This window comes from Lasiodiplodia theobromae, assembly GCF_012971845.1.
Source record: "Lasiodiplodia theobromae strain AM2As chromosome Unknown scaffold_25, whole genome shotgun sequence".
Lineage (NCBI taxonomy): Eukaryota > Fungi > Ascomycota > Dothideomycetes > Botryosphaeriales > Botryosphaeriaceae > Lasiodiplodia > Lasiodiplodia theobromae.
In genome coordinates this window covers 553,207-573,694 of record NW_023336458.1, presented here as the reverse complement: position 1 = coordinate 573,694, position 20,488 = coordinate 553,207, and the positions used below count along the sequence as shown (strand labels likewise).

The following is a 20,488-nucleotide window of genomic DNA, read 5'->3' as shown; positions in this document are numbered from 1 at the left end:
TTCGGGTCTGCCGACCCCCTTCTCAATTGGACGATCAGTACCGGGTTACTCGGTAATCTTGTGCCGAATCGATATCCTCGCGACAAATCTTTTGAACGAAGCGTCATACTGCACCACCAAGTGCCGACCTGAGAACTTTGATACAGTCAGGTGTTCCAAAATTAAATAGCCTTGCATTGAAAACTGACACTTCCAGGTCATGATAGTCGGTCGTATTACGCATCGCGTTACGCGTGCCAACGGCCTTCTCGCTATTGTAGCTCTCGATGCAGTTAGTTTTCCGCCCTGCTGGCAGCCGTAACCCCGCTCTTTCCCCTCTCCCCGCAACCGAACCGAACCCCGACCTCCGCTTTCCGCGCCACAGCCTCGAGTCGCTGCAAGGAACTGACCGAGACACCCGCTGAAGAGTTCAAAAACTCCTCAAGTTCAAGCTTTAGCCGGCGATCTCCCTTGCACGCCACGGCACATCCCCCGACGCCTTCACACGCCACAGCCGTTACGTCGAGAGCGCCGTCCGCCATCTCCGCCAGCGCCAGCCGCCGTCCTCCGCCGAGTATTTCTCGTACCCATCTCGGCTCTCTCTCTCTCTCCACTTTCTTTCACACCCACGTCCCGTCCGAACACCTCCCGGACGTCGCCAAGGACAGAATGGCGTCACCGGAATCGTCGGGCCTCCCCGCAGATCAGATGTGTCACACGGGACGGTTAAGGTTCCGCCCCTGTCCGGCTCAGCTCGATCTCCGATTCGTTGCGAGGTCTTGAGTTCTGCGTGATGCTCGTGACCTGCTTCACGCGAAACCGATTCAGAGAGGAGAGGCTGAGTGACAGTCTTGGAAAGAGCTGGGAGGCTATCCGTCGATACAAATTGCGAGTAGACGGCAGACAGGCGCAAACGATGGCGGCTCCGGCCTCGATTCCACTCCATGCGATAGCGGGAGCAGTCGTGTCTGTCGTGAAAGCATGATCAGCTGGATGAAAGAGTAGCTCTTTGGCTGGAAGCTTACATGTTGGATCTGCGGCCTCACCGGTCGATATGCCGTAGTCGATGAGGAATTTGAGCCGCACCATAGATGCGACGCAACCACTTGTAGGGAACAAAGTTAGTATGTGACACGTGTACAGAATAGAGTTCTGACATACAGACTGCCGACAGTGAACATGATAGCCAGCCCAATTCTTTTGTATACGTCAACCTGCAGAGTGTGAAGCTGGGGAATCGGCAGAATGAGCGTCGCGACGTCTTGGGCGATGGTGATTGCCGCTCCTGAGTACGCCAAGTTGTTGAAGTTGAGGCATTTGCCATCTTTGATGTCCTTGTCCCATGACAATGGGACGGGAATACATTGAAAGGCAAGTCCGAAGATGTAGACGGTGGTTGAACATGCGATTGAGGCGAAAACGAGTTTGGCTGCAATCCTGAATGAACGGGATTGTTGGAAGATCGATAGGAAGAAGATCAGGATGGACAGTTTTGTGATACCGGTTATAATTGCGTAGAGGATTTGCTCGATGTAAACTTGATGGTATCAGTATATTTAACGATTCCAAGGATACAGTACGTACAGAATTTGAGTGCTTGCGCAAAATGGTAAGACGTATCAAACCCCCAAAGATGAAGTCCGAAGCCGTAATTCACACCTGGTTTCAGTGGACGTTGTTAAAGATCGTCGATTATTTAGAGTGGAGATTGTAGCGCTATGGCTTCTTACTGATCAATAGACAAGCAAGTGACGCGATGCTAAGATGCTAGTCCCAGTTAGTACATCTGGCATGATCTCTCCGCGCAATCCGTGCACTTACTGCCGCAACAAGGATCATCCAGTCATCTAATCCTAGTCTTCTCTGTATTAAAATCTTCGAGGTCATTCTGATAGCCACGAAGAATAGCGCAAGAGACACGGATATTATCTTTTCGTTTCTCAGATAGCCTTGACGTGAATCAACTGCGTGATTGCACAGTTTGCTTTGAATCTTGGCAAGATCTAGTCCTTCTTAGTAGACTGTATTGTACTTCATTGATATATGTGCTCACCAATTACTTCTTGCATTTTGCACTTCGCTTGTAAGCAAGACTGAGTGATATCTGCAAGCTGACCACTCTTGCGACATTGGCAGGTGAAGTCAAGAGCGGAACAGTCGATGATTGACAATGCCTCCAATAGGCAAGGTAGCTGTGACACCGTCAATGGTCGCAGATCTTCCGCATTTGCTTAGATCGATCGCCTTACAGAGCATTTTGGTAGGCTGGAGAACGAGAGGTCTGCTGCCGAGGCACGCCGGAGTAAGCTCAACGCTAGGAGCAGCACGGGCCACATCATGTTGAGAAAGACAGAGTTGCGCTTCCAGGGAATGCTGGTATCGCGGATTGTCATTGCTTATATCCAGCACGTGTAGGTGAAACGCCCAGGGTAACCAGATTCCTATTACTCTCACACCAAGAAAATCCCCAAGAAACGTACGATGCATCAAGTTTCCAGCAAGCATACATGTCACGGTAGGCCAACAGAGAGCGGACTTCTGCTCATTCCACACAATGAGGGCTAGCGAGATTGCTGTCTTTTTGCTGTGTCAGGCACTTACGTCCGATCACCAGCATAGCCTGAAACCGATGCTTGGCTATCTGACTACCCGCAACCGACTTACCGGAACTGTGTACACCCTTGTTTTATTTGAAAGGGTGAAAGTGAAGCCGGCAATAAGCAAGTTAAACACGCGAGTCTTTTTTGTTCTGGATAAATTGTGGAGCCTCCGGGTAAATGTGTGATCTGTGACATGACCCCTCAACGCAAGTGTAGGGGCGTGCACCGTTCTTCCCTATTTTTCTATAAAGATTAGCCACATACGCGCGTCACCTAGAATCAACTCGAGATTGGTGGAGTTACTTGAAAAGTTCCGATTGTAAAAGGAAGGACGTCGTCGGAATAGCAACTTTCTGTTACCAACTCGAAAGTTGCTGACCTGGTGCATGCGACTGATCCCAGTGCTTTGCTTTTTCTTCATGTTACAAATTTTGCGACGCAGGAGTCAACACAATTAATTTGCTTGTTTTTTTTTTAGGGCTACGGTAGGGCTACGGTAGGATCGCCTGCTATTGGAAGAAAGCTTCGTGATTTGCAACCTTTCCAGATCGATGTATCCGATGAAACGGGCCCGGGAGCGCTGCCGTGGTGCCGCCGATATGATGTGTCGCGATGTGGTAAAGCTCCAGTTTTTATTTTCTTTTTTCGGCTCAACGAAGCGGTAACTGCTGAGTGTGAGTGTACTCTCAACAATTCTTTCCATGTGGCAAAAGACGAGACGCAAAATTTCCAGTGGTACCCATGTACCACATGAGGAGAAGAGATGTTTTACCGTTGTCGGTTGCTGTGTGAGAGCTGCTCATGGATCCCCGCGCATTGACCCCTTCGTGACACGGATATTACGGCTCTTACTGGTATGAGGACTCGGCGTGCCCATGATTGCATTGGTGGATGAGAGGTGACAGTGTTGCAGTTCGTCTGGATCTGGAAAGAGCCCTTGCTACGGACGTACATGGCCTTGATTTCTCCAAATCGCCCTCAATCTGGCCAGTGAGAAGTGGGTCCGGGACGCCACCCATGAAGTAAGTCTGGTAGCCAAGGCTCTCGACGCCCTCAAGCCCTGTCTAGTAAAATCTGCTCTAGCAATAGAGAAGAGATGTTGTTCTATAGCTCCTGATATCTCTCATCACCCAGTCAAATGATCCCACCGGAGCGGGAAAGCCTGTCCGCTCGGGCCTCGTGGTTTGTGAGCTGCTATAGAAATTAGTGTACATCTGTCAAGCAGTGACAAACATGTTATGCTGAAAGAGATCTGTCGTATTGTTACATCGACTGACCTTCCTTTTAGGACAAGCACGAATGCCTCCGCATTTTATGATATTCCCCATGGGCCCTTAAAAATAGGACGACCAGCGCCATGAAGCACGTGCGAAACGCGACAAGTGGAACGGAGTCCCATAAAATGCCATCAATAACAGCGTCTGGGCTGCTTTTCAGGACTTTCATGCATTCAACTGTCACTGGTATTCTGCACATCTCAGCCCATGTGTCAAGGCCCATGCGATTCAGATACCGCAGCACAGACGGGAAGAAAATTTGTTGGGACACGTGAGGCTGACCTACCGCCGTTGCCGCAGACGTGGGGAGACTTGTACATCCAGCACTGTGAAAGGAGATGAGGTAATACTCTCAGACGACTGACAAGATATACAAGAGCGTGCTTGGTAACTGGACGTGCAGATCACCTCATTGTCGCATTCAAGCAATCATACCGATGGAACTGAATAGTCTCTAGTGGTTAGGGAGTATCATACTGGGATTCAGTCTCTAAATATCACTTTTAATTGTTTTGGATATTTTATGCGACCGGGAAGCTCGCCTGCGCCGCAGGAGATCGGGGCACCATTAGCAAGGGCGCCACACGAGCAACCTGTTTGTAAAGGATTGGGGATTTGGATGGAATCCAGGAGACCTCTGCTACAGTGAGTAGCTAAGTGTAGACAAGCTAGGTCTCCTTTCCGGCCCAGCCAAAAATGAAGACATTGAGGGTACGGAGACGGGTGCACTTCCCTTCGCCTCACAGTATGCTACCTATCTAAGCCATTCGTGACACGATTGTGGGGCAGTTCTCTTACGCCAACTACTTCAACGTGGTGGCAGTACATCCCAGCGCGCTAAACACGCAAGTATGGTGTGCATACTCAGTAGCCGGGTGGCCAGGTAGAATGCGCGAACATAGATCTGGCTACATGGAGACACCCCTTTAAAGCATCACAAGCAGATCACGACAGGCTATGCCCCGTATACATGTTGGTAGCATTCAAGCTGCGAGTCTCGCGACCATTATCAAAGGCAATAATTTGCTAGCAGGATTGATATCATGCGTTTCTGCGGATCGGAGACTTTCTCCAATTATGGGACTTGGCGAGTAGCTCTGATTGGGTATGCAGCATAAGCTGAGCCACCTCAGCCTTGGCAATATGCCACGTCAGCCCTGCGTTCTGCTGACGGTTTTTTTTTTTTTCTTGTGCCATTTCTTCTTCACAACAACCGTGCCCACATTATGCGCTGCGCTCTACAGGCTCATTTCCCCAAAAATGTCCTCCAATACCACTCCGAGCCTAAGCCATCGGAAAATAATCTCAGGCGCTCTCACCAGGACTGAACTGAGAACAGATCTTTACCATTACGACAAACTCGAAGGGAGGAACGATATTCGACTTGTCGTCTTACCTCCAGGATCATTCTACAGCAGCCTCCGCTGCGACATAATCCACGTCGATCTGGCTGAAGCACCAGACTACGAAGCCTTGTCGTACACATGGGCAGATGAGAATGGCGACAAAAGTCTCACCGGGGCCATTTCATGCGAGCCTGAAGATAAGAGAATTCCTATTACTCGGAATTGTGAGGCTGCCTTACGACACCTTCGTCTAGAAAGCGAGACTAGAGTCTTATGGATCGACGCCATCTGCATCAACCAATCAATGCTTGAGGAGAGGAATCAGCAAGTGTCCATCATGTCCAAGATCTACAGTACGGCTTCGCGTGTCGTAGTTTACCTGGGCGAAGCCACTCGCGATAGTGACGAGTTCATCAACTTTTTGAACAACAAGATAGAGGCGCAAATTTCCAGCGCTCAAGTCAAACAAGCGAACTCGATGCTTCGACGAGAATGGTTCAAAAGACTTTGGGTATTGCAAGAAATCATGCTGGCCCGTCGCGCTGTCCTTATGTGTGGCGACAAAATGGTGTCATGGCGAATGTTTGCCGATTTTTGCGATACATACCACCATCGAACGTACCATTCGAACGACAAACACGCACAATCGGACAACGTCTCATTCCCTGAAATGCTGCTCCATTACGGCCTCAGAGGGGCCCAACCGATCGAAAGACTTCCATGGATGTTCTGTGCCACCCAAGGTGGAAAAGCGTCGGATCCACGGGACAAAGTGTTCGCCTTGCTCGGCATAGTGGAGAAGGACAGCCATCCTCAAATGGTCCCAGACTATGGGCTTTCGAGCAAGAAAACATTCGAAGATCTGGCAACTTACTTTGTAAGACGGTTCGGCATTGTTTTCCCGAGCTTTAGTTCGGAAGGCTCTTCTTGGGTATATGACTGGCTGGATGGTACTCCGCGGAAGCCTATCCATGTTGGCAACGAAGCTTTTGTGCAAGATACAGAATCAGGCAGCAACCGTCTGATTATCCGTGGAAAGCGTGTGATCAGTGGCTTCGTTAGGCTAATCGATTGCGGCACCTGGAAGGGCCTTAAGGTGGATAATGGAGTCACTTCCCAGCTACACTACAAACCCTTCCAAGGTTTCTCGGAATACCAGACAGAAGAGGTTTTGGTGAGTGTCTCTGAGTGCTATTGCGTTATTTTGCAGCTGCGTTCCTGTCATTACGAGATTTTAAGCGGGACAGGAGCTCTTCAGAAATGCGAATCACACGGCAATGACGGTCAATGCGGGTCCGAGTGTTCACCCAAGGAAATCAAACTCAAACACAGCGAGGACTTTTCCATTGCGTAGATTAGATCCCGTCATTCATACTGTTTTTCCTTTTTCGTGGACGATCTCACGGTCAATGAAAAAATCGACCAATAGACGAGATTACTGTAAGCTTGATATGACCCGCTCTAAGATAGCGATCGCAACTTATGTTTCGACAGGCCCGTCGTCTTGATTGTCAAATATTCCGAAGCAATCCATCGTCGATTTCTTCTATGTGCCTTCCAAACAATCGCCTAGAGGAAATGAGAGAATATTTAATAGCAGTGAAATTTGCCAAATTGTCTAGAATAGTAGCATAGATAAGTGGAAAATTATTTCCATGGTAACCCACGATCCAATTTCTACAACATATTAATCCGCTGATATCGCGGCTGATGAACCAGATGTACACACTCGGGTGACCTCTACGGTATATCAGGCATAGCAATATGACTCGCGTCCAGAGTAAGCCCATCCGCTTCCAGCCGCTGCTTAAGTTCTGCATAAGGAATGTCCTGGATGTCTTGTGGGTTTCTCAAGAGCAGGTCACACGAATGGGCGCAGGTTTGACCTAGAGCATAGAACTGATGCTCCAGACGTACCGCCCCTTTGATGTTTGCGTTAGCGTCTATGCAGAAGAAACTTTTCACAGAGCACACATACCGTAACCAACATGTGTCGATGAAGGACATGTTGCCGTAATGAGATTCCGAGCTTCCGACTTTCGAGGTACCAGGGATCGATATGAGACCCCAAATGGTCGCCAAAGATGTCCATCCTTGAAGATGAAACCTTCGTTGTGGACATGGCCGTCACGGACAATACGGCGCGCGCAGTGAGTATCAGTAGGCCAGCAAGCCACAGTGACAGGGTCGTCGACTGGCTCATCGCCACCTTGCGAAGCCGTGTGTTGAGTGATGACGTAGTCAGATACCATCCGCCGTGCATCCCGCACGTATAGTTGGCGGGGGAAATGGTCGTTGTCTGGAAATTCATCGGCGCAATAGCCCCATTTGCTCCATTCATCTCTCACGTCCTGGGGCAGACTCGGGTCGCTTGTGAAGAAATACAGCAGGCCTTTCGTGAAAGTCGTCGTTTCCTGAAGGATCTTCTGTCGAGCCTCGAAGTCGCCCGTTGGCCAGCCGTCGTTCATCCCAAGCAGGTCAGTTGCCAGAACGGCTTCTGATCCGATCAAATCCGTCTTCCCATTCGGCAAACGAGCTGTAGGCGTATACCATTCCCCTCCCGCTTTGGCAAAGCGCCTGTGGAGCTCGTAGTGATCTGGGTTGTATCCATCGGGCTTAGTGATTGGCTTTTGGTTAGACGCATCCTTCGTCAACGGGATGCGGAACGAATATGCTGCGAGGTGAGCATCTCCCTGCCCCGGCTCTCCAAATGGCTCAGGAGAGACTCCAAAAAGTAGTCCGCTGGAGGGATCCTGGGGAATACGGTAGGGGTCAATCGGTATATTGAATTGCCGGTATGGCGTCTCCGCTCGCACACCGGCCAGGCTTTCTCCGTGGGCGCTGGATGCTTCACGACCGATTACCGTGGACACTCCAGCGGCAGCCAACAAATCCCCTTCGTATGATGCTTCAATGAATGCCTGGTCTCGGTTCAATCATGTATTCGATCGAACGGATCTTCTAAAAACTCACCCGGCCTGTAAGGACTTTGCCGTCGGAAAGCCTGATTCGCTGCAACGTATTGCCTTGTTTCTCAACAGCATTCTCTGTGGCAAGCCGCCCCTGTATATAGAATTAAATTAGGCTTCGGTTTGTTATTTGCAGGATGCCAGGAGATAATCATACGTAAATGATGTGTAGGGTGCTGTATTCACTTAGCCATTTCTTTATGACTGCTTCAGCCACGCTTGATTCAAACCGCCATACAGTGGGATCCTTAATCCCTTTTTGGACAACCTCATCAAGACGTTCAAGTCTACCGTAGTAAGAGCTGATGCGGCGATGAAGCTCTAGTGCCAGCCCTCCGACTGTTCCAGAATTCTGGAACTCGGCTTGATTGTCAATATCGCTTGCCCCAAGGCCTTCGATTTGAATACCACCTAATACTTCTATTAGTTTTCGGATGATATGCAATACAGGTATATTGGAATGCCTACCGATATGGCTGTGAGGTGAGACCAGGGCCACGTGACGACCAAGTTTCGCACTTTGTATAGCTGCGGCGACAGCTCCAGACGTTGAGCCATAAACGATGACGTCGAACTCGAAGGTCATATTTGTTTGAAATGGCAATCTACAATTTTAGTAATGAACGTTGTCGATGCAATGGTCTGTGTTCCGAATGTCAAAGCTGGGGAAGTTCGTAGCAAACTCGGCAGCTTTGCCATTTTGAAGAGACGAGGATCCTAGCAACTTTCATTTAATCCCTCGGCAGATGATCATTGCCTGAGGATGCTTAGTCTTTTTCTACTCGGCATTTGTCTTTTCCATCCGATCGGACCAAAACTTGCCTGCCGTTATGGGTCCGTCCAACCCCGCATGCCCCACATCCCCGGAATTAGGGGTCCTGGCCAATCATAACCATCTTTGCGAGCAAGCTTCAGGACCGGGTAATAAGCATTCCCCAGAGAAATGGCGTCGGTCTCACTGAAGGATTGCCGATTGCAAAATCTTTGCACTAGCTGGATGCATGCAACAAATGGAGGCCCATATAAGTTGTTTTCCCCGGAATTCTTTCCCGGTCCTCATTCTCGGATCGACACCCCAGATCTCGTCCTCGAATCTCTCATCTCGGTTGCCATAGACGGTTCAATTGGTGATCGACACTATGGGAGGTAGAGGAACGATATTCGTGAGCGGAAGTGCTTGGAGTTCCGTCACGGCACGCCTCATTTTTACTTGCTCTGTCTATTCATTGGGCAGCGTATTTTTTGGTATGTTTGCCTTAGTCAAGATGACAATGACCAACTCATGATGAGAGGCTAACTTGTCTCAAGGATAGTAAGTTTTTCTACGGCTCGTCGAAAGCAAGCACCGTGGTTGACGACGTTCTCCAGCGATGGCGCATCGTTTGCGGGTGTTCAGGCATTTGCACCGTTTGCAAAACAATTCGGAACCTGCGATTCTGATGGGTCCTGCGCGCTTACTCCCAAAGTCGCGTCTTTGATGAATAGGTAATGCAATTGCCGCTGAATACAATCACCGCACACTTCACTGATATACTTTGATAGTCTTGCACTTCTGGGAAAACTGGCTGGAACCCTCATTGTGGGAACAATGACCGAAAAACTTGGCCATAAGAAAACCATGTTTTTGACCTGCTTCACACAGATTGTCGGTGTGATCGGTATGCTGAATCTTCTGTATGATTAAGTCTGCAATACTTACAATGCGTTCCAGTTCAAGTAACGAGCAAGACTGTCGCACAATTTACCGTCGGGCGCATCCTTATCTACACAGCCGTAGGCCTTGTCGAAAACGTTACTCCGACCTACCAATCGGAAGTATCGCCCGCACCCCTGCGTGGCTTCTTTGTTGGATCTCTCCAACTGTTTTTGACTTTCGGCTCCTTGATTGCCGGCATCGTCAATAACGAAATGGCCAAGATTGCTACTCAAGCCGGGTGGATGGTTGCTTCAGGCCTGCAGGCCTTGCCCGCCGTCATCATCATAGTTGGATTGCCCTTCACTCCAGGTATGATGCTATACTTCTACATTTACTTAATGTGCTGACCTGTCAGAATCTCCGCGATGGCTCCTTTCCAGAGACCGGGAAGATGAAGCTCTTGCAATTTTGGAGAAACTTCGCCCCGCGAAGGATGTCCAAGATGGACTTGTCAACATTGAACTCGCTACCATGAGGGAGGACTTTACACAACAGGTCGAAGGCGTGAGAAAGAAGGAACCGTGGAGTAGTCTATTCAAGGGCACAAACCTTCGCCGCACATGGTAAGCTCGGTCAAGTGCACAGTAATTCATCAAGGCGCGTACTAATAAGTTCTCATCAGGATCGCCACTGGGATAATGGCCCTGCAACAACTGACAGGTGTGACATTCTCGAGCAGTTACGGGCCGACCTTCTACAAACAGGTTGGCCTCGCAAAGATGGCCTTTGCGTACGCGGTTAGTAGTCTCATACTCTGTTGATGAACCAAATTTACTCATATTCTCGGCTCAGGCAATCAACAATGGTGTTTCCATGGTCACGGCCATCATCGGCATGATAATCTTTGATTCTCTTGGGCGCCGGAGTGTCACGTTCTACGGCTGCATTTTCCAGGCAGTCTTCCTCTGCCTCATCGGAGCTCTTGGTGCAAAGCCGGACAGATCTGCCAGCGACACCCATGGAATGGTGGCTTCATTCATCATTTACGCCGCCATTCTGCACATGACTCTGGGCCCAGCGGCGTACATCACTGCAGCAGAAGTTGGATCCTCATCGTTACGCGAGAAGACGATGAGTATCGCAGTAAGTCTACATGCCTCTTATGCGGTGCGTGCCCGTCTCACTGAATCTTCCTTCTAGACTGCCGTGAATGTCGTTGTTGGCTTTGTAGTTGTGTTTACTACACCATACTTGATGAACCCGGCATACGCTGGCCTCGGTGCTAATTTGGGCTATGTTTGGGGCGGCTTTTCTGCGCTTGGGGCGATCTGGGTCTGGCTATGCATGCCAGAGCTGAAGGACCGTACACTTGAGGAGATGGACGAGCTCTTTGCTGCAAGAATACCGGCTTGGAAGTTCAAAGGCTACAAGACCTCTAGCCTCAGCTACGACATGGCTGTGCTTAAGAGTAATGGAGACCCAGAGAACCTACCAAAAGCTACTGTAGTGCAGTTGGAGGATGCTGAGAGGGACTAAAGCACGGACGCCCGTATCAGCTTGCAGTAATGCGGTAGAACGCAAAGAATTGGCTGATAAATTTTTCACATGCGTGCTTAAAAGTCGGAACATTTAACATGATATAATTCCATGTCGCGATAGATGCTAGAGATCCATCAAGTTGAATGCACCGGAAAGACTGGCGCTATGGTTGAGGGGGAGTTCCCCGGATTAGTCGCTTTATAACCAGCTCAGGTTCCTCATCTAAATACAAGGCTCCTGCAGGACACAGTGCAACATTTTATCAGTAAGCGCGTGGGCGAGACATGCGAGTGCCCCCTTTTCTTGTCTGTTGTGGTGGTGGCATCCGTCGGCCGCATCTCTGCGGCGCAGCAAACCTTGACAAGCGGGGATCCTACAGATCAGGAATAGATGGGCTGCACAGCCCTGTCAGATGATGAAAAAATTTTCTCTTGTAGCTGAAACCCCGCAGAGGACCAGATGTTGCCAGTTATTTGTGCATAAGCTCTTGACTGTCTTCTTCTGGTGCTGAAGCTACCCCCTGCCGTTGCTCAAATTTCTTCTGGATGATATCCATGGGTGACACCCAGTTGCATAGCAAGCAAGATCGCTCTATGAGCGTTGACGCCTATCTCGGATAGCATTTGGGAATTTTCACTTGGTAATTGCCTTTTTATTCTAATTATGGTCTTAACTCTTCGCTTACTATTAGCGTAGCGAAAGACGGGATTGGTCAAGATGTCAGAAGGGGAAGCTGCGCGTCAAAATACCTTCGATCATGGGAATCCTGGCTGTGCCAAGGACTCCAAAGAACTAGCTGCATCAAGTTCCCAATCACACGAACCTGAAGTGAAACTGAGCTCAGGCCTTAAGGTACACCACGAAAACGCGGACCATAACCACAAGCCCAGGAAACCAATCACATACCAGAACCACAAATGGGACAATGCCTCTGAGTCCTGGAAAGCCGTCGTACCTGAATGTCACGAGAAATGGTGGATCGAGAATCCACCCGGCCTATCTCAAGCTGACCCTGGATACCTGTGCGAACTGTGTCGGCATATTGACTTCAGGCAACTCGTTGACAAGTCTGATCCGGATGAAAACATCTACATTGGAACACCTCAATACCATGGCCAACAAACCTCTTGTTCGTTTTGCAGTCTAATCACACATGGGTACCAACTTCTGCGCCCGGTTTATCAGAATTTCGATGGCGCACTCTCTCTCCGCAGCGGCCTGGGATTCGGACCTTATAACTTCCCAAAGCCACTTGGATACTTGGGGCTCGATGCCTATAGCTATGAACCTTGTGAAGTTTTGCACCATCGTCCAGTCATTTACCGAATTGGGACACGTCCAGGAGATGGACGAAGGATCCCTGCAAAGCTTGTTGGGACTGATTCTGGATGCGACTGGCTTGCAGCATGCGAATCAAGCCATGGTGCGGAACCTCAGGAGATAGCGGTCCACGACTTTCTGCTGATGGACTTGGTGGATGGCTGTGTAAAAAGCGTGAGTGGAAATTGCAAATACGCCGCTCTTAGCTATGTGCCGGGTGAGGTGAAACATGTCTGCTACGAGACAAGCACCAAGGAGATACTGGAAAAACCCAATGGCCTCTTCAGCGATGCATTGCAGATACCAAGGACCATCAAGGATGCGGCAGAGCTCACAAGGCACATCGGACTACGGTACCTCTGGGTGGCTTCACTTTGCGTTCGTCAGGACGATGCGGCTGCAAAGGCAGCCCTCCAAAACAAGATCGGGTCTATCTACAGAGATGCGGCTGTCACTATCGTGGATGCGTATGGGTCATCTGCTAATGATGGCCTCCCTGGAATCAGCATTCCTCGAAGCGATACTTACATTAGACAGGTGCAAGGCATGGAGCTTGCATCTGCGCGAGACGTTTCGTACGAGAGCAGTCTGGAAGCAGTCACCCTATCACCTTGGAGCAAACTTGCGTGGACGTATCAAGAAAGAAAAATGTCTTCCCGTCTCCTATTCGTGACTGAGAAACAGCTTCGATTCATGTGCGGACATACGATGTACTTCGAGGAGCTTAACGCCCACCTGCCGCCGGAAAGGACACCGGTGTTCCCCCAAAGCATCGACCCCATCGGACGACTGTGCAATCAGATGTGTACGCAATGGCAAGACTACCGAGGATGTGTCAGCGCATACTCTCGTCGCACCATGACTCACGAGACCGACATTTTTTCGGCATTCTCAGGGATTCTGGAGCTTCTGAGCAGGGGAACATCATCTACGCATTTTTTCAACCTCCCGGCCACCGTTCTTGATGAAGCACTTCTATGGACGACCGATTCACCGTTTGACTTTTCACGAATATACCGAGAACTATCTAAAGAAACCTCCCAGAAGGAGAGGAGTGATACCATCGAGTATTGGAAACGTGAACACCGGCGGAACATTCCAGGACTTCCAACCCCAAGCTGGAGCTGGGCTGGTTGGGATCATGGAGTTCAGTACAGCCCGATCACTGATCTCACTGTTCCATCCATTCTCTGGAAATGTAGAACAGCAAATGGGCCCGAGCGCCTCCTTTCCAGTCAAGAGTTTCGGTGTGCAAACTGGCGTGAGCTTGGATGGAAGTGCTTAAACCTACGACCAGATCTTAGTTACCCTCAGTTCGTGTATGTCCATCCGTCGAAACCGGATCTCTACTTCCCTCACCCTGTGGCACTGGGTCAGGATGAGGGCAATGCAATGTCGCCCATTCAAGGCTCCACCATCTTGACATTCCAAGGCTTTTGTCTTTCCATCGATACGAAAAGCTACCTAGACGAGGGAGATCCAGGAGGGATGTGGCTTAGTCCAGAACGGCATAGCAGCTGGCGATGGTTAGAAGCGATCGTGTACGACAGTACAAAGCACAAAGCCGGGACCATTCGTCTAGATGTCTCCCTTAAAAATCGCCCACCCATCGAACGGAATACTGGACTCATCGCCCTGTCAAGATTCACCAGCAGCCCACGACGCGAAATTTCGTTTCCTGCTGACGACCCTTTGGATTTGGATGAAACACTCTTGGACAACATCTCGGTACCACGCCAAGACTGCGGGCCAACAAGAAAATGGGACCTTTATTGCCAAAGGTATGATACAGGAAAGTTCGAAGTAAAGTTCCTCAATTGTTATCATGTTCTCCTTGTCGAATGGGAGGATGGTATTGCCTATCGCATTGGTCTTGGCCATGTCCATATCGATGCGTTTCATGCAGCTAATCCAGTTTGGCAAGACGTTCGCCTGGGATAGTGGGTTGTGCCATGGGAAAGGTGTATCCCTTGTTTTTCTTCGTAGGAATTGGGTTGTTTCCATTTTCTCTCAACGTATTATTTGTTTACCTGGATTCTCCAGAGGAAATATTGGAAATAAAACTAGCCCTAACGATTTACGATCCAAAAACGAAAAAAGAATATGAAAGAGATTGGCCAGTTTGCATTCACAGTTCGATATAACTTTGTTTCTGAGGACTTAAATAATGGTTCGAAAGAGCATCTCTAAAAACACAGTCGACGGTCGTTATCTTAAACTCGAGGAATCTGCAATTCCTAAGAATTAGCAAAGTCTAGCAGTCATCTATAGAGTAGGTAACGTGGCTAAGTTGGAAGACAGAAACCTGGGGATCGGAGCAGTCCCACGAGATCACAAGCAAAAGTGTGAAGTTGCTGCTACCCTCAAATGTCCACCGGCCTAGGGTATTCTATTCGGCCCCTTCATATGATGGATAGAGGAAACTTCCGGCTCTTTAGTGAACGCTGTGGAAGATGTTCTCTCTTCCAAAGAACGCTTGTACGTTCTCTGGGCCAATGCCTGGATAGCTCTGGTTCTCAAGATGATTGCGGAAAAGAGGGCCCGAAGCATTCTTTCAGTTTTTGCTCAATATAGCCTGAGTATCGCCGGATCTCACGGTCGTTTTCTGCAATAGTGTAACGCAGTACTGGGTTTATCGATTAGGACGTGAGTGGAGCAGCCACATGGGGTCTCGGGAACACGGCAAGGAGGCGAATCCTTCGCCCCTGCCAAGCGACGGATATCGCGCCACCGCCGTCTCAATTTACAAGAGGCCCCGCTCATCCAACGCAACGGCCTGCCGCCCGGCAGTAGAAGTGCCCAGGGCGTACGGCTGCCTGAAGTGGCGCCCACGAAGGAAGATTGCGGTCAAGCAAATACTGCGGCACAGCAGAACGTCAAAAGCTTCTCTGAATCCGTCCTCTATCCACTTTCCTTCTCTACCCCGATCGCAGCCTTTCATTTGACATCCGTCGCGTCAATTTCCAATTCGGTCACTACCACATTCATTCGCTCTGCGCACCACAACCACCACCACAACAAACAAAAATGCCCAAGCTCGCCGCCACCCTCCTCACCGCCGCCACCGCCGCTGCCGGCGCCACGGCCGAGTCGAGCAGCACGCTCACGAGAAGCTGGATGAACCTAGGCTTCGACAACACGCCCGTCGCCTCCGTCATCGCCGCCGACGCCACCGCCGCGACCTACCTGATCGCCTGCTCGCCCTCCACCACCACCACCACCACCACCGCCTCGACCAACGACGACGACGACGACGACGTCGACGTCGACTCCTCCGACTGCGGCATCCCCGGCAACGCCATGACGCTCATCGCAGGCCCGTCCACCATGCGCTACCAGTACAGCGCCTCATCAGGCGCGACTGCCGCCGACGTCACCATGGACGAGTACTGCGACATCACCGCCAGCACCGAGCGCGCCGTCTGCACGGCCGTCATCGGCGGCAAGGACGCGGATTTCCCCGGCACGCAGACGGCCACGTTCACGGGGACCGACATCTCGTGGAGCCCGCTGTACGTGACGGCCGGCCAGGAGAAGCTGGCGGCGGCGGCGGCGGCGGCGACCAAGGCGGGCGCGAGCGCGAGCGCGACGGCTGAGGCGACGGGGAGCAGCAGCGGTGCGGCGGCGGCGACAAGCGAGGGTTGTGAGTTTTGCTGTTTTCTTTTCCTTTGTCTTTTTTTTTTTTTACTCTTGAATGCTGGCTGACTGGTGATAATAGCCTCTTCCGCAACGGGTAGCAGCAGCGGGACCGGCTCGGCTGCGACGGCGTCGTCGACAGGCGGCGCTGTTGGGCGGGTTGCCGTGCCGATTGTTGGTGCTATGGGTGTCTTTGCCGCTGCTCTGGTGCTGTAAACACACCATGGTTTCATGTTATATCTTGCCCCACGGGTTCATGCACGAACAGAGTACCATATCATAATGTCTAGACCGAATATCCAACACGTCAACCGTCAACGTCCCTTGTGACCGTGACAGAGATTGGACGGCCAAAGCCGCCCACTGTCTAAAAATAGCCACAACATCTGGGTGGTCGCGGGTCTCGGCTGTCTCAAGAGGTAGTCTGGCACTCGTAATTCCGAATGAGTATCTTCTCACTATTTACTAATGTTCAACTTATTGAAAGTAGGGGTATACAAAAGCAATAACAATGATCAAAACACATAACCATGATTGCCAAGGTGCTTTTGACAATATAGTGTTTCTCCCGGTACGGTTGCCGAGACTCTCGAGACAAATCCCAGCAGACTTTGTGAGCTCATTCAACTGTGCTAGAAAACGCAGTCGTGATTGAGGTGTTATGGCAACTCCACATGCCATCAACGCATCGGGCTTGCATGCATTCTGGATCCTTATGATAATCCTCGTCAGGTCGGAGCTGACAACGTTGTTCGGAAGTAATCCATTCGCTTGAAGCATGTAAACCCATCGGAGGGTTTGGTTCCCATATCGGTCGTCGAGCACGCCATCTCGTGGCCAGAGTAGCTTTATGATATCAAGGCGAATCTTGTTGCGCTTCTCTTCCAGCACGACTGCAACCAGGGCTTAGCTATCCTGTCAGACCTGTAGAGCTGAATAGAAAAACATACATATGGTTTCTCGTGGCATGATATCATCAAAGTGTGACCAGAGACTGAGAAATGGCCCAGTGTAGCCGAGGACAATCGCAGATATTGCCGTTTGCAAAGCAGCTTCATTTTTGAGAAGATACGCAGCTTTCATGCTGTGCAAGTATGTCTCGAGATGAAAGCCGTCTCCAGGTGTTTGGATTGAAGAAAACCAACACGAAGAGGCGTATTTCAAAGTAGAAACGAGGTCATACTTGTCGGCCGCGTAAGCAATGGATAACAATTGCTTTGGCGATATCTTCTTATGTGAGACCTCGCGTCGAGAGTGAATGATGTTGAAAATGACTTGCATAGAGAACGGGTCGTCTTCTGGCAACGGAATTTCTCGAGGTCCGGAATCAGTCTGCGGTTGTCCTTCGCTGAAGAATGGGCCAAGCATGGCACCAAAAACTCTCGATGCATTGGTTAAAAAAATCGAATGGACTAGAAGCTTCACCTTACTCGGGCCACAAAGGAAGATGATATCGCCGCCAGGATATATCTCATGAACAGCGCCTTCATGGGTAATTTGGCTTCCCATTTTTTCGAGGTATTGAGGTTATCAAAGGTGAGATGAAGAGAGCAAGCTTCACCTTAAGTATCTTCACTCATTATCTCCACTTCCGTTACCTTCTTTTCCTTCCCTCGCTTTGTCAAATTCTTCATTCTCTGCCGTTGACTCATTCCTTAACTTATACATGGGGATTGGCCCCTTACTTAAGAGACTTGATTCCCTATCGTACGCATATATTCCTCCTCGCTTGCTAAAGAATGCAGGAGTCGAAAATAGAAGTACGTAATCCGGTGGCAACGCTTCTCCCTGCATAAAGACCTTCTCCATCAAAACCGATTACGAACCTGAGCTGCCAACCACAAAGGGAAACGAAGAAAGAACCAAATTGGATGATTTATTCATGGGTCATACTACACGCCCAGTCCGAGGTCTGAGTACATTTGGTCACATGGTCTTTGTAGGCAAACCAGCTGTAGCGGTGGGCATTGTGAATGTTCTCCAGATCACATCACAGGACCTGCAAATGACCGCCGCGCATCATGCCGACACCACCTCGACTTTGCGCAAGCTTCATTTGTGCGCCCTTTCCTCCAATACGCCCATACTCACACTCCCTCGCTCCTCTATCTCTCTCTCTTTCCCCTTTTCTTGCTAGTCGCTATGGCCGTTGGCGTTCCAGGAGGGAAGAATGCTGCGCTGGTGTGATCCTCACGCCCCTAAGAGTCCCTTGCAGCATCATTCATCCTCCGGTGCAGCAGAGCCTGATATCTCGTGCAAGATGGATTAGTCAGTGGAACTCCACTCATTCTCATTCCCATGCCCATGAAGCGGGAGGAAAGCATCGCAACCATGGCTGCTACTTTATGGACTGGAAAATTACCAAGTTTCAAATGCTTGCATATACATCGTGGATCGGTCCAGCTCCCACAAAAACCGTCATTCACTACCTTAGTTACACCACAGGTTTGACCTTCATCATAAGTGGAGGCTTTTCCCATACAACATGACATTTCTGGCGCTGCATCCAATCCTTGCTGTTATCGGTGGCAACGATATCGAACTGCCGCAAAGTGCTTGCCAGGGCCAAGCGCATCTCATGCAGGGCAAGACTGCGGGGATGTAAGCATAGGAAAATCAGCTGCAGGTCGTAAAAAACTTACTTCTTCCCAATACAGCTCCTGGGCCCCCTCGAGAACGGCTGCACTATCCTCCTCTCATCATTCACAAATTCCCCTTTGACCGAAGCTTCGGGAAGCCACCGCTCCGGAATGAACTCCTCCGGGCGGGCAAAGTTGTGCGCCGAGTGGTACGCGGGCCACTGATGGATACCGACCACCGTCTACGCCCAGAGGGGCCAACGTCAGCAAAAAACACACCATCAACAAACTGAGGACAGCGCGTCAACTCACCCCAGCCGGCACAAGCTTCCCGCAGACCATCGCGCCCCCCTCTGGCACAAGCCTATACAGCATATCCGGCGTGGGCGGATACAACCGCATCGCCTCATTAATAACCGCATTGAGATACGGCAACCTCGCCAACGTATCCATCGTCAAGTCCTCCTCCCCCCCGCTCAACCCCCTCACCTCCTCCGTCACCTTCCCCATCGCGCCCCCGTCCCTCGCAAGAAACCACACAACCCCACACAACGCCGTCGCCGTCGTCTCCGTCCCCGCCGCCATGAACGTCGCGGCGTTAATATGCATCTCCTCCCGCGTCAACACATCCATCTTCTTCTCCACCAGCGCCCAGACATCCGGCCTCTCCTCGGTCTGCGCGTTGGCATCCGCGTCTAGCCTCCGATCCACCAACCCGGCAGCGTAGTCGATGTGCGCCTTCCGCGCCGCCACCATGGCCGGCCGCGCCAGCACGCGCGTCATCAGGCCCTCCAGCTGCGGCAGGTAGTACAAGATGATGGCGCGCAGCGAGAGGATGCGGAAGACGGCGAAGACGTTCTTGACCCACGGCGTGTACTGGCCCGCGTCGAGCAGCCCCAGCGGCGCGCCGAAGGCCAGGTCGGCCATGACGTCGAAGGTGAGGAAGTTGAAGAAGGAGGAGATGTCGAGTTCGGCGCCTGAGGAGGGGGAGGACGAGGACGAGGCGCTGTCGCACGCCCGCTGCAGCTTGGCGACCATCTTGCGCACGTGGCCGCGCAGCATGGCCTCCTGCTTCATGAGCGAGGTGTTGGAGAACGCCGGCGCGAAGATGCGGCGCTGGCGCGCGTGCGGCGGGCCGTCGGTGACCTGGACGAGGCCCGGTGGGTAGTCGGGCGATGGCGAGTTGAAGGTTGGGTCTTTTGGCAGGGCGGCATTGCCGTCGTTGCGGCCGTAAATATCTGCGTTGCGGGGTCAGATGGAGGCGCGTGGGGAAGGGTGGATGGGGGGGGGCATTCGAACCGTTCCAGGCGTCGTAGTTGATGTAGCTGAGTTCGCCGGGGCTGAGGCGCACGACGGGGCCGTACTTCTCGTGCGCGTGATGGGCGTGCGAGATGTTGGTGCCGACGGTGCGGTGCCAGATCCGGGGCAAGGAGGAGGCGCGGCAGAGCCAGGGGCCCGGGTAAGAGCGCAGTGGGTGGAGGTACAGGTTGTAGAAGCACCTGCCCGCGATCCAGAGGCACTGTTGTCTGTGTTAGCATTGGGGGTTGTAGCGTTAGGTGTGCAGCACTCACCGCGGCCCAGAAGAGGAGTGAAACGAGGAACATCGT

The 20,488-nt window shown here is 51.1% G+C and overlaps 4 protein-coding genes across 4 annotated transcripts; 2 read left to right on the top strand and 2 right to left on the bottom strand.

The window, feature by feature from the left end:
• Window positions 1–705: 705 nt before the first annotated feature.
• LTHEOB_8166 (uncharacterized protein) lies at window positions 706–1,866 on the bottom strand (the record flags this gene model as incomplete). Its single annotated transcript, XM_035517613.1, has 6 exons — window positions 706–947; window positions 1,005–1,084; window positions 1,141–1,516; window positions 1,564–1,638; window positions 1,710–1,746; window positions 1,801–1,866. 6 exons carry the CDS (start codon window positions 1,864–1,866, stop codon window positions 706–708), a joined length of 876 nt encoding a protein of 291 aa, XP_035370713.1.
• Window positions 1,867–9,789: 7,923 nt separating this feature from the next.
• Window positions 9,790–11,343, top strand: LTHEOB_8165 (Sugar transporter; the record flags this gene model as incomplete). Its single annotated transcript, XM_035517612.1, has 6 exons — window positions 9,790–9,829; window positions 9,883–10,176; window positions 10,223–10,430; window positions 10,490–10,604; window positions 10,660–10,950; window positions 11,008–11,343. The coding sequence occupies 6 exons, from the start codon at window positions 9,790–9,792 to the stop codon at window positions 11,341–11,343; spliced, it is 1,284 nt and encodes a 427-aa protein (XP_035370712.1).
• A 4,350-nt stretch (window positions 11,344–15,693) lies between these two features.
• On the top strand, window positions 15,694–16,518 carry LTHEOB_8164 (GPI anchored cell wall protein; the record flags this gene model as incomplete). The annotated part of the gene is made up of 2 exons (XM_035517611.1): window positions 15,694–16,309; window positions 16,385–16,518. The coding sequence occupies 2 exons, from the start codon at window positions 15,694–15,696 to the stop codon at window positions 16,516–16,518; spliced, it is 750 nt and encodes a 249-aa protein (XP_035370711.1).
• Window positions 16,519–18,736: 2,218 nt separating this feature from the next.
• On the bottom strand, window positions 18,737–20,485 carry LTHEOB_8163 (Cytochrome p450; the record flags this gene model as incomplete). Its single annotated transcript, XM_035517610.1, has 5 exons — window positions 18,737–18,893; window positions 18,945–19,123; window positions 19,194–20,119; window positions 20,181–20,400; window positions 20,453–20,485. The coding sequence occupies 5 exons, from the start codon at window positions 20,483–20,485 to the stop codon at window positions 18,737–18,739; spliced, it is 1,515 nt and encodes a 504-aa protein (XP_035370710.1).
• Window positions 20,486–20,488: the final 3 nt, after the last annotated feature.